Source organism: Typha angustifolia, chromosome 14 (genome assembly GCF_048772165.1).
Source record: "Typha angustifolia cultivar Huaian chromosome 14, ASM4877216v1, whole genome shotgun sequence".
In the NCBI taxonomy this organism is placed as follows: Eukaryota; Viridiplantae; Streptophyta; class Magnoliopsida; order Poales; family Typhaceae; genus Typha; species Typha angustifolia.
The window spans coordinates 13,076,353-13,090,249 of record NC_133252.1 but is presented as its reverse complement, the minus strand read 5'-3'; the positions used below and the strand labels follow the sequence as shown (position 1 = coordinate 13,090,249).

The following is a 13,897-nucleotide window of genomic DNA, read 5'->3' as shown; positions in this document are numbered from 1 at the left end:
CTAAACTAAACAAGGCGTTATAGTATATAATTAAAGTAGGTAGAACCAATTTGGATTAGAATAAGCTTCCAGAATAAGAATGTGGTTATTCTCATCATAGAACAGCAGTTGAGAAGTTATTATCATTGAAGTGCAAGTTGTTCCACTGTAGAAGGACATCATAAAAACCACAAGCCTCTCCATGTAGACTATAACATCTTATTTGTTTCCTTGATCATAATGATTGCCGTATTGGAAGTACCTCGTAGTGCAGCTGCAATGCACTTTGGAACGGCGGTGATTAAAGAAAGAGGTGGAGGATTTTTTTTCTTTGGAGGTGGTCTCCATCAGCCAGCATGGCATTAAGGGTTCTTTCACAACCACCATTGAGTTTTGGAGCTTTAGGTGGAAAGAAGAGAAGAAGAAAAAAAGCCAAGACTTGTTTGTCATCAAGTCCAGTGGTTTCATGGCTGTCATAGTGCTAACAGCTAATTATACAACTTCAGCAAGCAAATTGGAATGACTACAATTGTTTAGTCTAGTTTGGCATCAATCTTGAATTAAGGTGGTCATCTGATGTCCTGATTTTACTCACCAGTGGCACCGAGCTTGAATCGAGGCAATGGAACTCTGTAATTCAACTGCTTAATTCCTTCTACATCAGGGCATATATTGGCTCATAACTTAGTTGCTGCATTCTATTCGAACCAAACCAGAGGCAACTAAAGGAGAGAAATTTAAACAAACAAGTAGCCCTCACCCATACGGTAAGGGATCTCATTACATTCGTTTTAAAGGGACTTGATCTTTTCTATAACTAAAAATCTCTATAGCAAATTTGGCAGTAACCTTGAATCTAATCAAATGGACACAAGTATTTATTAAAGCAAGAAAGGACGGAAAGCTAGGCTTGAGAAGGCTTCGCCACTTCTTTTTGACAAGGGGCAGCACTCACATGAATAATTACAGGCCCAGGGGCACTCAAAGACAAGTAGATGGGGAATGGTGCAGCTTTCCTGATGGCTTTGCAGCAGTCACCCATTAAAATTTTCAAATATGGACTAATTTACTGAGAAAAAGGAATGATGGGTTACAGATGGTCTGATATATACATCAGAGCTGCCTCCTCCAAAGGGATGTAGATTAAGGAACAAACCAGACATTGATACAGAAGATAAGTTGATAAGCCTCTAAACGAATCTAATAAAAACTCAGTGGGCTCTGAATTCACTGTCGTTGTGGAAACTGGTGAGCATATGAAAGCTTGTATTATATTGTTCTCGTTCAGACTACACATACAAATAATAAGAGGGCAAACAAAAACTTAAAACAACATTTTGAGAGAAACCCACTTATCAATCTCAAATGGGCTTTTCTTGAGCTGCTCTAATTTTTGATGGAGAAGAAGGTAATGGTGTTACCTGTGAGGAGGTGGAATGGATTTGATTTACTCTTTCTCTGTTCTTCCCAATGACAATGGTGATGAACGAGCCATCCTCCTCCTCTGTGCCTCTAGGTGAAGTAGAAGCCTGTTGCTTTGCTACTTCATCAACAAGTCCACCATTTCTCTGAGCTTTCATGGCTTCTTCCAGAAGTGTTTTCCTGTAAAGCTTCTCCTCTGCATCCTTGAGGAACTTGAACTTTGGAGGGGGTGAGGAGCTCACCCTATTGAAGTCATCTTCCCTTGAGGATTCAAAGAGTGGATTGAACCCATGTTGCTTGTAAGAATCCATGGGAGTTAGAGGTTGTGGTGTATATAAAGGAGGGGAAGAGAGAGGTGTTAAGAATGGGGTCTCAGCACAGTGGAGCAGATCACTCAAACTCCTTCCCCTTGAACCTTTCCTGCTCCTTCCTCCTCTGGACCTCCCATCCTCTGACTCCAAATCCTCCTTGGTCTCCTCTTTAATGGTAAAGAGAAACCTGGGTGGGCCTGAGAGGCTGTGAAGCCTCATGAGCTCTGCATCGACACTCTCTTCCCCTCCATAAGTCTTAAGAAGCAAATCTTTGCTAGAGTTTGAAGAGAATTGCGTATCACTAGAATGGTCTCCTCCATTGGTTGAACTGTGGATCTGCTGAGGATTGAGAGCTGTGGAGCTGAGGGAAGATGGTTTTCTCCAGCAGAAGAGGTGGAGGAGTTCTTTAGCAGTACTGGCGTGAGTCTCCTCTACGCCTTGGTCGGACCTTCTCTTCTTCCACCAGAACAAGTAATAGAGCTCCGCCATGAGAGCCAAAAGCAGGAAGCTTGATACAAGGGTCAGACTAATGCCCACACAACTCAAAGTTCTCATCTTGGCCTTATCAAAAATCACAAAATCCACCAAAACTTTTTGCAGAGAAAAGCTGCCTAAGAATCAACTACAATACTTCTTCTAGAGCCGACAAACTACAAAATCACAAAGCGGAAAACCCAACATCCTCAAGAACCCAAAGCGAAAAAAGAAATGGAGTCAACTGAGAAGGGAATACAGCAAAAAGATCACACCTTTCTCATCAAACCCACCCCTTGAGACCACCAGGGAGAAAGAATCACAGCCTTCTTTAAGACCACACACCAACCAAAACTGCCCAACACCTGGGATCCGCCATTGCTGCCCAAAATTTCCCAGCTTTTGCTAGAAAAAAATAGAAGCCCTGGGCAGGGACCGGGAATCCTTAATAGTGCAACAGCCAACAAAATGCCCACAACCCAAATCACCCCTCGTGGATTTCTCACGAGTTTTGGTTGGTCGATAAGGTCGCGTTCTTCGAGAGCGGCTCACATGGGGCTGGAGAAAGGAGGGTCCTTTGTCTCCTAATAACTCCCCCAGCAACTTCCCCGCACTCAGTCGGAACGAAGGACTTCTATTCTCCACGGCGGACTTCAAGATTGGTGCCAGATGATGCCCTTTCTTGCGCATATAAAGTGGGGAAGTTGTTGCCGATATTTTTGTAATCCCCAAATTACGGAATATTTACTTAATCCTAACCCTCCATTACTTCGACATTTGGAGGATATATGACTTGATAATATTAATATTAATGATATTAATAATAATAGTGATAATGGACATGCTAATATTTCTGTATGAAGTGGACCACGAAATTGGGTATCACATGCATTGATGCTCAAAAGAAAGCTTGCAAGAGGCTCTTTAGTCTTTACTCTTTCGCCATAAGAGAAAGCCTTATACTATATGCTAAGGCACAAACAAAAGCTGTATAATTGAAAGCATAATCCGATTAAGATGTTATCATGTGACCTTGGATTCCCTCTCAAGTGGTCACATATTTGTTTCAAAGTATTAGAACTCGAATATATATATATATATATGTATATATGTTTTATTTCTTTTCCTATGCACATGACGATCAGTGAGTAATTGAATGAGGGACAGAGAACCAAAGTTTTAATGCTGTTTCGCAAGTTGATGCTGTACGTTGACATTCCCCACAAGCAGTGAAGATGTTGGAAACTTAAGATATCTTATAACAAATTGGTTTCAGTAATAACAGATAAATTGAATAAATATTTCTGGGTCAATTAAAATCGATTTATCCTCTCTCAACTTTATTTCGTATAGGAGACTCGTGAACGATTTATTACTTCATGCCGGATTCGAAACCAACAAGGTAATGTGAAGAGATTCCAACACTATTTTTTTACCATTGTTTTCCTATCTTAATGAGTTTTGTTTTGAACTGTCTTGCAGTCCAATCCATACTATTTTGGGAGGATTTGAGAGGTTCTATCGGTACAGATCGATAAAGGTCTCTCCTTTTTCTTTTTCTTTTATCATATACTTTGTTCTGGAGTTTACTAGCTAGGGTTGGATTGTTCTGAAATCTTGGGTTTTAGCATTTTCCTGTTTACAAGATGCCATTTTGGTGGTAAGTTTGGTTGTTTGGATTCTTCTATCGAGGATATTATTATCTTTTGCATAGTATAGGGGGCTTTCTCTGTTCTAGAATTAATTTGGTTTCCTATAGGAAGATTTATTGAATACTTCCTTTTGTTATAGCCTTTTTTTTTCCAAGTAAAAGTTAATAGGAATATTATTTTATCTGTGTTCATTGAAGACGGTTTGATACACAAATTAAGAAGAAGAAAAAAAGGACTTCCCGTCTTAGTTCTTGAGGGGAAGTCCGTAGGCACACATTTTATTCATAGGACTTGCCTCTAAATTTTAAGTAATCTCTATGTAGGCACAATCTTTTATGTAATTTTCCTCTATATTTTCTTTAAAAGCTGCTGTGAAAGTTTGCTGATTAATGATACACCATGAAGCTGGGCATAATCTCATCCACATCAAATTCTTCAAAGCTCTAGATTTACTATGCTTGCTGCAAACTACTGCAAACCAGTATCCTCAGATCAGCTCTTCACTTTCTTCAGATTATCTCGAGCTAAATAAAAAGTTCGAGAAGATATACTCGTAATAGATCATCAGCAGAGAAGCAAGCTTGTACATACTTGTGCACACTTAGTATTACAATCTGAACTTCTGCCAACAATCAAGGAAGAGAACAAATTCCTCAATCGCTGGCCCCTCTGCTCTCCTGCAACCCACTGTCAGCCATCATAGGGGCATTCAGCTTCATAAATCTTTGTCATAATTGGTTTGAAGGTACTCCACAGCTCCTTCATCTTCCTCTTAAAGTCGACAGTCTGCGCAAGCCTGTTGATTTCCAGCCATCCGACAGCCTGCTCAATAGCATCATCGATCTTATTCTTGTCTGCAGGACGAAGCTTAGCGGCAATTTTCTCATCGTCGATTGTGTTCTTCATGTTGTAAGCAATTTCCTCCAATGCATTCCTGGCTTTCACTTTCTTCTTGTACTTTGCATTCTCGGCCCTGTACTTCTTGGCCTCCCGCAGCATGTTTTCGATCTCATCCTTGCTCAACCTACTCTTGTCATTGATGGTGCGCAGGTTTCTTTTGCCCGTGTTCTTGTCCTTGACAAGGACGTTAAGAATACCATCGCATTCGACGTCGAAGCAGACAGTGATTTGGGGCCCACCCCTAGGAGCTGGAGGAATGCCGGAGAGCTCAAATTCACCTAGAAGGTTGTTATCTCTGGTCCGAGCTCTCTCACCCTCGTAGACCTTGGCCAAGAAACTAGTCTGGTTATCATAGTCTGGGGAGAGTACCATCTCCTTATTAGTTGGGATGGTGGTGTTCCTTGGAATCAAAACAGTCATGATCCCTCCCGCAGTTTCCACACCGAGGGATTGAGGGGTGACATCAAGGAGCAGGAAGTTGTTGATCTTATCATCTTTATCGCCTTTCAAAATGGCAGCTTGGATGGCGGCACCACAGGCAACAGCCTCATCTGGGTTGATGCTCTTGCATAGCTCCTTGCCATTGAAGAATTCCTGCAGAAGCTGATGCACCTTGTGAATCCTAGTCGACCCACCAACAAGGACGACGTCATGTATGCTACCCTTGTCCATCTTGGCATCTCTGAGGCACTTCTCCACAGGCTCCATGCACTTCCGAAACAAGTCTACGCTGAGATTCTCGAACTCAGCTCGGGTGATGGAGGAAGAGAAATCTATATCATCATAAAGGTGGTCGATCTCAATTACGGTCTGGGCGGCAGAGGATAGTATCCTCTTTGCCCTTTCGCAAGCAGTCCTCAGCCTCTGCAGAGCCCTGGGGTTGCTGCTGATATCTTTCTTGTGCCTCCTCGAGAACTCTTTAATGAAATGATCCACCATCCGGTTATCAAACTCCTCGCCACCCAGGTGAGTATCTCCGGCTGTAGCTCTCACTTCGAAGATGCCTTCTTCCATGGTGACCAGAGACACATCCAAGGTTCCACCGCCAAGATCAAAAATTAACACGTTCTCCTCTTCGAATTTTTTGGGCTTCCGGTCGAGGCCGTATGCGATGGCGGCAGCTGTGGCCTCGTTAATGAGCCGCATGACATTTAGACCGGCGATGATTCCGGCATCCTTGGTGGCCTGCCGCTGGGCGTTACTGTAATTAGCGGGAACGGTAATCACCGCATTCGTAACGGTGGTGCCAAGGTAATCCTCTGCAATCTCCTTCATTTTCATGAGAACAATGGAGGAGATCTCCTCGGCTGCTAATCTCTTCTCCTTACCCTTGTACGTGACCATGATCAAGGGGTTGCCGTTAGAGCCTGCTACAACCTTGAATGGCAGTCGTTTCAAATCTTTCTGCACCGATTCGTCGGAGTAGCGCCTACCGATCAATCGCTTGGAATCTGCATCATGGAAGTCAGGGAAGAAGGTTATTATTGAGCAAGAATGGTCCCTAGGGCTTGAAAAGATTTCTTGTTCTAACCGAAGACGGTGTTGGCTGGATTCATCGCAACTTGGTTCTTTGCCGCATCACCGACAAGCACCTCAGTGTCGGTAAACGCCACAAAGGAAGGGGTGGTACGATTTCCTTGGTCATTACTGATGATCTCCACTTTGCCATGCCGCCATATTGCAGCGCAGCAGTAGGTTGTGCCGAGGTCGATTCCTATCGCCGGTCCCATGCCATCGTCTGCCATGGATCAAAATCGAGAGATGGATGGAGCTTGAAGAAGTAAGAAAAAATCGCTGACCACCTTTGCTCGGTCAATGAACACCTTATTGATGAAAGCAACCCGTCGAAGTTGACAATGGTGCACATAATTTATAGTTGCCAACTACAGGTGAACCACCAATGGACGTGCTCGAAGGCTGTGTCATCTCCTCTTTCAATGCGCCGTATAGATTTTATATTTCGTGGTTAAGAGAGACCATTTATGTGTAATCTATTTAGAAAAGATCTTGAGCAATAAAATAGGTGCAATTTTTCCGACAATATTTTAACAACTCGCTAAAATTTAAAATTTACAATTCTAATTTAACGGCTATAATATTTTATTTTCTTACCCAATATAAAATTATATTAGTGAAAAAGATAAATAGTAGATTAGATACACCTAACATTCGAGTTATAAGTTTTTTTTTTTCATTAAGATTTCTCTATGTTAAATATGATTACAATAGATCATAAAATGATTAGACCTTGATTATAGTTATTATTATTTAATACTAAATAATTTAAATTTATTTTTTTTAACTTTATAGGAGATCTGTCATGTCGACTGGTCCAATTCCTTATTAAATATTTGGGCTCCTCCTTGATGTTTGGGACACTTCTTGGCTTCTTGCCCCTTACTAACAACCAATTAATTAATGGGCAAATGCAAGAGGAGGCTCTATGGTTGGAACTCGGAAGGCACGCACTCTTTCTATCGGCAGAAGGACTATGTTGGTCGAGTTTGTTCTCATGGCTCTTCCGAGTATATTCTCTTTGTTTCTAGCTGTAGGAATTGGAGCCTCCTTCAACCCAAGAGGGGGGGGGGGGGGGGGGGGATTAGATCAACTCTTGGCTCAATAGTTAAAAAGTGGACTCTACCATGCATCATCACTTCCCTCTCACCTCCTAGGCAGGCCTCTCTTCAAAAAGCTGCCCTCCTAGAAAATGCCTTTTTTTCTTGAGATGACTCAAAAAGGTCGACACCACTACCATTGCAGAGATCGACGAGGTCCGTGTCTTAATCAACTTCTTCTCCTCTGACCAACTCTGGGGCATCGTTCTTTATCATTTCTTAGCTTTAGGGGTCTTTTCCCTTATATCCCTCAACTCTATCGCTACTTCTGCAGGATTCCTTGGATGCGGAATTGGTTACTATTAATATTATGTGCAAAACCATGTAAAAAACCATAGAGCTCAAATGCACATAGAAGATTGGTATTCCTGTCTGGCGATCTACGACTTCCCTCGCTCTCGTAGTCCATGATCGGAAGACGTACTTTTCTGGTTATCATAGTCTGTGGTGAACACATGCTCCTTCGTAGTGGGAATGGGGGTGTTCTTTGGAATAATTAATTACAGTCATGATCCCTCCCCCGGCCCAGACTGCACACAAACGCATCCTGCCGTACTGATCATCCTGCCCTACTGCAATGCGGCAGTTGGTTGTCCCGAGGTCGACTCCGATAGCCTGGACTTTGCCATTGCCTGCCATGGATTAAAGCGAGAGAAGGGTGGAGCTTGAAGAAGCGAGAGACGGATCGTTCTAGCCCTTTGCTCCAACAAGGGACACCTTATATAGGGAAGTTGTGGATGGCCGTTGCGCATGGTTTCTGTGAGGAAACGAGTACTCTCAGCTCGAAAAACTACGAGGCTTTTTCATTGTATTAATAACAAATTTGTAAGGAGGTTATAAGATTCATAAATTAAGAGTTGGTAATAATGTTTAGTGAGATTTGCTGCACTATCAATTTCCATCTGTCAACTAGAACAGGTCAACCGCCAAAGAACAAGCTTGAAGACTTTACGATTGCCTATTTTAACGAGCTGGTCTACACTTCATTATTCATGGTTAAGGGAAGCCATTAATTTGTAATTTATATTACATCTAGAAAAAGTCGTAGGCCATTTATTTATAATCTAGACTTGAAGAATGTTGTTATGTGCTTGATGTTGATAACTTTTTCTTTGCTCGCTCTTTTTCCCGTGTTTGCAGAGGGTACGTAATATCCTGCTCGAGTGTAGTCGTAGGGATATACTGTCGTCACTCGTCTCTACATATTCTTTTAATTGTCAACTGGACCAGATCAAAACTAACGTCTTAAGAAAGATTAAATAGAAGAATATATAGAAACGAGAAGTTTTAAGCGGGGAAGTAATTAATGCCTTCCTCCTTGAGATACTGTGTGCTTGGTATTGATGGTTTCTCTAGTGGATGAATCCTTTTATCTTGCTTGTGTTTCATTACCTGAGATTGCCAGTAATATATATGGTTAATCGAGTCAAGTCTAACAAAAGCTAAACGCAAAGTACAAATAAATCGAATATAAGTAAAGATTTAGCACGCTCGTGTTTGGTTCGATGTAGCTGATATATATTATTATATGATTAATAGATGATTACTTATTAAGCACGTTTACCTTACGAGTTAGTTGAGATGTTAATGAGCTTGACATAGCATGTATTATTAACCCATTAATAGTTTTTAAGTTTTTAGTTCCACCGGTTAACCGGTGTTGATATAAGAGCCAATTTTTAATAGATATAAATAACCTGATCATTAAACTTAAAATAATCCCTGTTCTCTCATTATCTATGCTAGGTAAGGTCTACTTTTTCATCAAGGAATTCTCTCGGTACTAATATATATCTCCTGTTCAGTCTCATTTTCTCCTATAAATAAATTTTCCGTCCCATCGAAAACCGAAGGCAATCAGTAATCCTCATAAGTATGAACGTCGCATTAGACCATGGCTACAATATCCTAAGAGCTCGGAATTCATAGACTATAAAAATATATCCAAATTTATATCTATCCTTGCATCATCGAACGATGAATTTGGAATACGCTTATGCTACTTAACTAGTTGGCCTTTCCACTGCGGTGGAAATGGAATCCAAGCCAAGCCCAACAGTGTATTAAACCTTGTGCACGCGGTAACTCTTTGATCTTTTTAAAAAATTTCCTGCCATCTTTCTAACTATTTATTCTTTTTAATCTTGATAGCTTTGAGCTTTCTCTTCTTTCCACGTCCCACTCGCACAAACCTTTGTACTTGCTTGTCTTATATGAGACAAACTCATCAGAGACCACACACCACTGCTGCACGCACATCCTCATGCACCACACACCACAGTACCTTTTTCGTTCAAATTTCAACGTACGTACTCCAACGACAGTTCCTTTTTTTTTTATTTATTTATTTATTTCAATGTACTCCGAAATCTCCATTAAACACCACACGATAGAAAGTAAGTTTCGACTTACAGCTGGGACCAAAGACTAGATAGCATATCGTTTAACATTTAGGATTTAGAAGGAGACTAAGGAAAACTAACACTGATATTAAAGCAGACCCTAGTGGCAAAAGATGACCTTGAGCTCACGCGGGGCGGTGCACTCGTGCGTGAGAGAGGGGCTGTCGTGTGCGTACGTGAACGCCTGGGGGCACGCACGCTTGAAGAACTCCGAGTACTTCGACGCCCGGCACGTGCGAGGGCTGTTGTACATGTTCCGGCAGCACAGCTCATCCGTGCCGAACGCCGCACACCCACTCTTGCACCCGACCACTTGGCCCCGCCCGGCCGGGGCCCGCAGCTGGAGGACGTCCGGACACGTCGCGGTCAGGTCGACGCGGCAGCCGAGGACCGGGCACGTGCCGCGGCCCTCGTGAGGGGTGACGGTCATACCGACGTTGAAGCCGTCGACGAGGCTGACGCCGTAGGAGGTGAGGTCGAGGTGGCCGCCGTGGTGGAGGGAGAGCTGGGCGAGGGTGGCGGGGGAGGCGCCTCCGAGGCCACCGCACTGGAGGCGGCCCCCGCAGTCGCCAGTTGCGCAGTGGAGGGCGCCGCCGGCAGGAGTGCAGCCGGTGCGGGCCCAGATGCGGCCGGACCAGTGGGAGGTGGGGGCTGGGAAGGACCGGTGGGAGAGGGTTCGGAGCTCGAACCCGCCGCCCTCCAGGACGCCGTGCCCAGAGTTGGCCTGGATGGCCGGCCACACCGTGAAAGGGCAGTTGTTGACCACGGTCAACGTCATGGGCGGGTACTGACCGAAGGCCAGTGACATCATCGCAAGCATGGTGGAGGCAAAGAGGAATGTAGAAGACGCCATGGCTGGGTTGATTTCTTAGGGAAGTGAAGGGAGGGGGATCTATATAGACCGGCTGATAGCGGTATGCTGTTCTGGCGGAGGACTTTAAGTTGGGTTGGGTTGGGTTGTATAGGGCGTGCTCGTATCTCGAGGTTTGAGAAAGCGTGGCTATAATTGTTAGTATTTTTTTGTCTGTCAATGTCCTTTGCTTTTGGACTAGTCAGTGGTCACATTATAGGCTCTACGTTCGAGAGGAATCGAAGCATGATCCAATCGTCCAATAAGTTATAATTAAGCTTAATCCTACTTGCTTCTTTGCTAGCACATTTAATACTCAAGTTTCAATGAATAGAATAGATTATACTATGGCCGAACCAAGAAAGCCATCAGCGTAAAAGAGGAGAAAAAGGAAACGCAGTAAAGCCGACAGGGGTAAAGCTAGCTGCTAGCTATCACGAAAAACACGACTGCTTGGATGGTAGTGGCAGGAGATAAGAACAGTGAATCAGTTTAAAGAAAAAGTATATAAATAATAATTATTAATAATATAAAAAGCGAAGCAAGAAGGCCATCTGATTCACTGTCACGTGGTTTGCAGTTCTCATTTCTGACCCTTGTCTGCAAGGTTCCTGAACTTTCCGTCTTATATCTCTTCTAGACTTTTCTTCTTTAGAAGCCCACCCAAACAGTACAGCCCAAGCTCAACATTGGTATCAATTCTCCAGCCCGGCTTATATTATATTATCGGGTCGGTTTTGCTAAGATTTTGATCCGGTTTCCCCTACATGGCATGGCGGGTATCGGGTGGGAATGCTGATCCCAATTTGAATTCAAATCACTTTTCCCTTCTCTTCTTCCCTAGGCTCCAATCCCCGCGCGAACGCGAAGCGGGAACAGTCGCGCTTTATCTCTCTCTCTCTCTCGCTAATGGCGGCGACGATCCAAGCGAGCAGCGACCCTTCTCCTCCAGGAGCAACTCGAGGTATACACGGCTGCGATCCCACTACTCCTAGGTCTTGTTCTTAGAAGGATCTTAAGAGGGATAGGTTTCTTGGAGTAGATCGGTCGAAGATTACTATTCTTATTTTCTTTGTAGACGATTTCCTTGTGATAAATCTCTGCTTTTAAATTCCAAATTGCCTGGTTGGATTGTGTGTCAATATTAATAGAAAGGACATCTAAATTAAATTGATCTTGAATTTTATAGTTGGGCTTGATCTAAATCGATTTAGTCATCCCGTGCTGCAGAAGGAATGGAGGGGGCGAAGGGACGAGCTAAGAAAAACTCAGTTTGAACTTTGAGAAGATACCTGGAAATGGTGTGAAAGCGTGAGATGGTTGAGCACTGTGTAGAAAAAGGTATTTCCCGAAAGCTCACCTGTTGCTAGTTTTATGCAGCATAGTGTTCTATCTTCTCAAGGAATAGTAGTTGGATTTTTTGTGTACTTCATCGGGTTTTGCGCGATGAGAATTGAGAGATGAGTAGATGATGACTTTAACTATTGCTGCTAGTCCACTAATTTAATATTTTTTCATAATGTGGGAAGTGAAAAAGAAAATATATACTATCTCTCAGTGATTAACTATCTGGATTTTGCTTTTGTGTAAATCTATTTCTCAATGATAAGCCTTCAAGATTAATCACCCCACAAATCCAGTATTCATGTTTAATTATTTTTAATTGTGATAGTTAGAACAAGGGATAAGATGATTAAATTGATTTTTTTTTCAGTTCAATATAAATATATTTATTATTTTAAAAAAAAGTAAAGTTAAAATTTTAATAAAAAATTATAATTTTATTTTACAACCATTATATGATACTCTCGTGATTATTTTTATTTTTGGCTAAAAACTAATTTACACAATGTAAATATAAATAACATCATAAATAAATATTCTATATCGAAATATTTTTCACTCCAAATATATTTTTAAGTGATGGGTTTTGATATTGAAGAAGACAAATTTGTCATTCATTTTAAAATAAGTAGGTTAGTAAATTTTTTTTATTTCTCGCAACTAAAATTTGAAATAAATATATTAAAAAATAAAGAGATTTATTTTATTTTTCTATTTCAAAATCTTATATTGCAAAGAATCTGTTTGTGAACAAAGAGATTCATTCTAGAATAGTACACTTATTTTATCAAGAAAAGGGAGCTAGTGAGTTTAATATTTAGATCTCTCTATTGACTAAGGAAAACTTGGCTGTTGACTGACGCCCTCAGTATTCGCTGATCGCACTGCACTGTCCTGTTCTTAAGAGTTTGACAGAATGGGCTCCACCAAAGAATTTATCCGTTGGTATCATGGATCCTCCTACTAAATGGCAGCACCAAAAGATCTGGTAACTCCAACAACGGATTTAACTATTTTCCCATTTTAGTGACTTGAAAACTTAGCTTTGAGGTTTTCACATTATTTTGCTAAACATATTATGCTTGATTGGCATTTTTCTGAACTTATCAATATGTCAATGTGGTGCTCTTGCCGGATATCGAAGTGCTCGTATCTTTTAATTTTTTATTCAGCGTATTGATTGCTGTATGGGAGTATGCAGTATATACTTGTATGGGGAATGAACTAAGCCATGCGGTGGTGCTAAGTTGCTTACCACTCTCCCGGCCTAAACTACTTTCGAGAGGTGGAATGAATTTGAGCAAACTAACTCGAGTTTGATTTGGCTCGATTAATTTTTGAGTTAAAATATTTAGTTCGGTTCGAGCCGGACTCGAGTTGAGCTCATGAGCCAAATAAGCTAATAAACTTTTTTGACAGTTTTAATCATGTCCAAATAATTGTATCACTTAGCTCTTATTATATTTTTAGAATAATCCATAGATAATATTTTAATACTATAATAATGTGTTCCACTATTATTTTTTTCAATCCCCCTCTCCGCCTCCCTCACTTTAATCCTGTAGTCCTAAGTCTAAATTTATTTCTCTATAGTTCGCTATTTTGATGAAGATAAATTATTTTTTAATAAATGTAGATTGAATTATTATAAGGTTCTGAAGAGATTAGAGATGTTTATATTCTTGACAAAGGTAAATGAACAGAAAGGTTTTTCTTTTAGTAAGACTTCTTCGAATTTTTCTCGTTGGCTACCCAATGTGTTTTTATGTTAATTTATTTTTTCTACGTTATAGTGTCTAAAATATTATTGTTGCGCTTCAAAAATGTGTCCTATGTCATGATAGTGTGATTAACGGTAGTTTCTTTAGATTGGTGCTCGGTATTTGCTCACCTTCTTTAGCATCTTGTAGGGACTTTCTTCTAAGTTGTATTCATGTATTTTTTACTG

At 41.3% G+C, this 13,897-nt stretch overlaps 3 protein-coding genes and 2 long non-coding RNA genes across 5 annotated transcripts; 2 read left to right on the top strand and 3 right to left on the bottom strand.

Annotated features, from left to right (window-relative positions):
- Nucleotides 1-1,230: 1,230 nt before the first annotated feature.
- LOC140776789 (uncharacterized) lies at nucleotides 1,231-2,865 on the bottom strand. Its single transcript, XM_073120644.1, has 2 exons — nucleotides 2,462-2,865; nucleotides 1,231-2,362 (listed from the first exon to the last, which is right to left on the bottom strand). Exon 2 carries the CDS (start codon nucleotides 2,265-2,267, stop codon nucleotides 1,341-1,343), a length of 927 nt encoding a protein of 308 aa, XP_072976745.1. The 5' UTR covers nucleotides 2,268-2,362; nucleotides 2,462-2,865; the 3' UTR covers nucleotides 1,231-1,340.
- Nucleotides 2,866-4,444: 1,579 nt separating this feature from the next.
- Nucleotides 4,445-5,029, top strand: LOC140776245 (uncharacterized). Its single transcript, XR_012106848.1, has 3 exons — nucleotides 4,445-4,583; nucleotides 4,699-4,747; nucleotides 4,889-5,029. It is a non-coding gene; the product is annotated as an uncharacterized lncRNA (long non-coding RNA).
- Nucleotides 4,529-6,766, bottom strand: LOC140776244 (heat shock cognate 70 kDa protein-like). Its single transcript, XM_073119880.1, has 2 exons — nucleotides 6,270-6,766; nucleotides 4,529-6,189 (listed from the first exon to the last, which is right to left on the bottom strand). The coding sequence occupies exons 1-2, from the start codon at nucleotides 6,481-6,483 to the stop codon at nucleotides 4,529-4,531; spliced, it is 1,875 nt and encodes a 624-aa protein (XP_072975981.1). The 5' UTR covers nucleotides 6,484-6,766.
- Nucleotides 6,767-9,663: 2,897 nt separating this feature from the next.
- On the bottom strand, nucleotides 9,664-10,627 carry LOC140776114 (osmotin-like protein). Its single transcript, XM_073119691.1, has one exon. It carries the CDS (start codon nucleotides 10,606-10,608, stop codon nucleotides 9,856-9,858), a length of 753 nt encoding a protein of 250 aa, XP_072975792.1. The 5' UTR covers nucleotides 10,609-10,627; the 3' UTR covers nucleotides 9,664-9,855.
- Nucleotides 10,628-11,351: 724 nt separating this feature from the next.
- On the top strand, nucleotides 11,352-13,307 carry LOC140776639 (uncharacterized). Its single transcript, XR_012106907.1, has 3 exons — nucleotides 11,352-11,569; nucleotides 11,836-11,946; nucleotides 12,789-13,307. It is a non-coding gene; the product is annotated as an uncharacterized lncRNA (long non-coding RNA).
- The last annotated feature ends 590 nt before the right edge of the window (nucleotides 13,308-13,897 follow it).

Coding starts and splice junctions, on each gene's coding strand:
- LOC140776789 (XM_073120644.1), bottom strand. CDS start 2,267: ATGAGAACTTTGAGTTGTGTGGGCATTAGTCTGACCCTTGTATCAAGC.
- LOC140776244 (XM_073119880.1), bottom strand. CDS start 6,483: ATGGCAGACGATGGCATGGGACCGGCGATAGGAATCGACCTCGGCACA. Junction 6,190..6,269: donor TCCAGCCAACACCGTCTTCG/GTTAGAACAAGA, acceptor TCCATGATGCAG/ATTCCAAGCGATTGATCGGT.
- LOC140776114 (XM_073119691.1), bottom strand. CDS start 10,608: ATGGCGTCTTCTACATTCCTCTTTGCCTCCACCATGCTTGCGATGATG.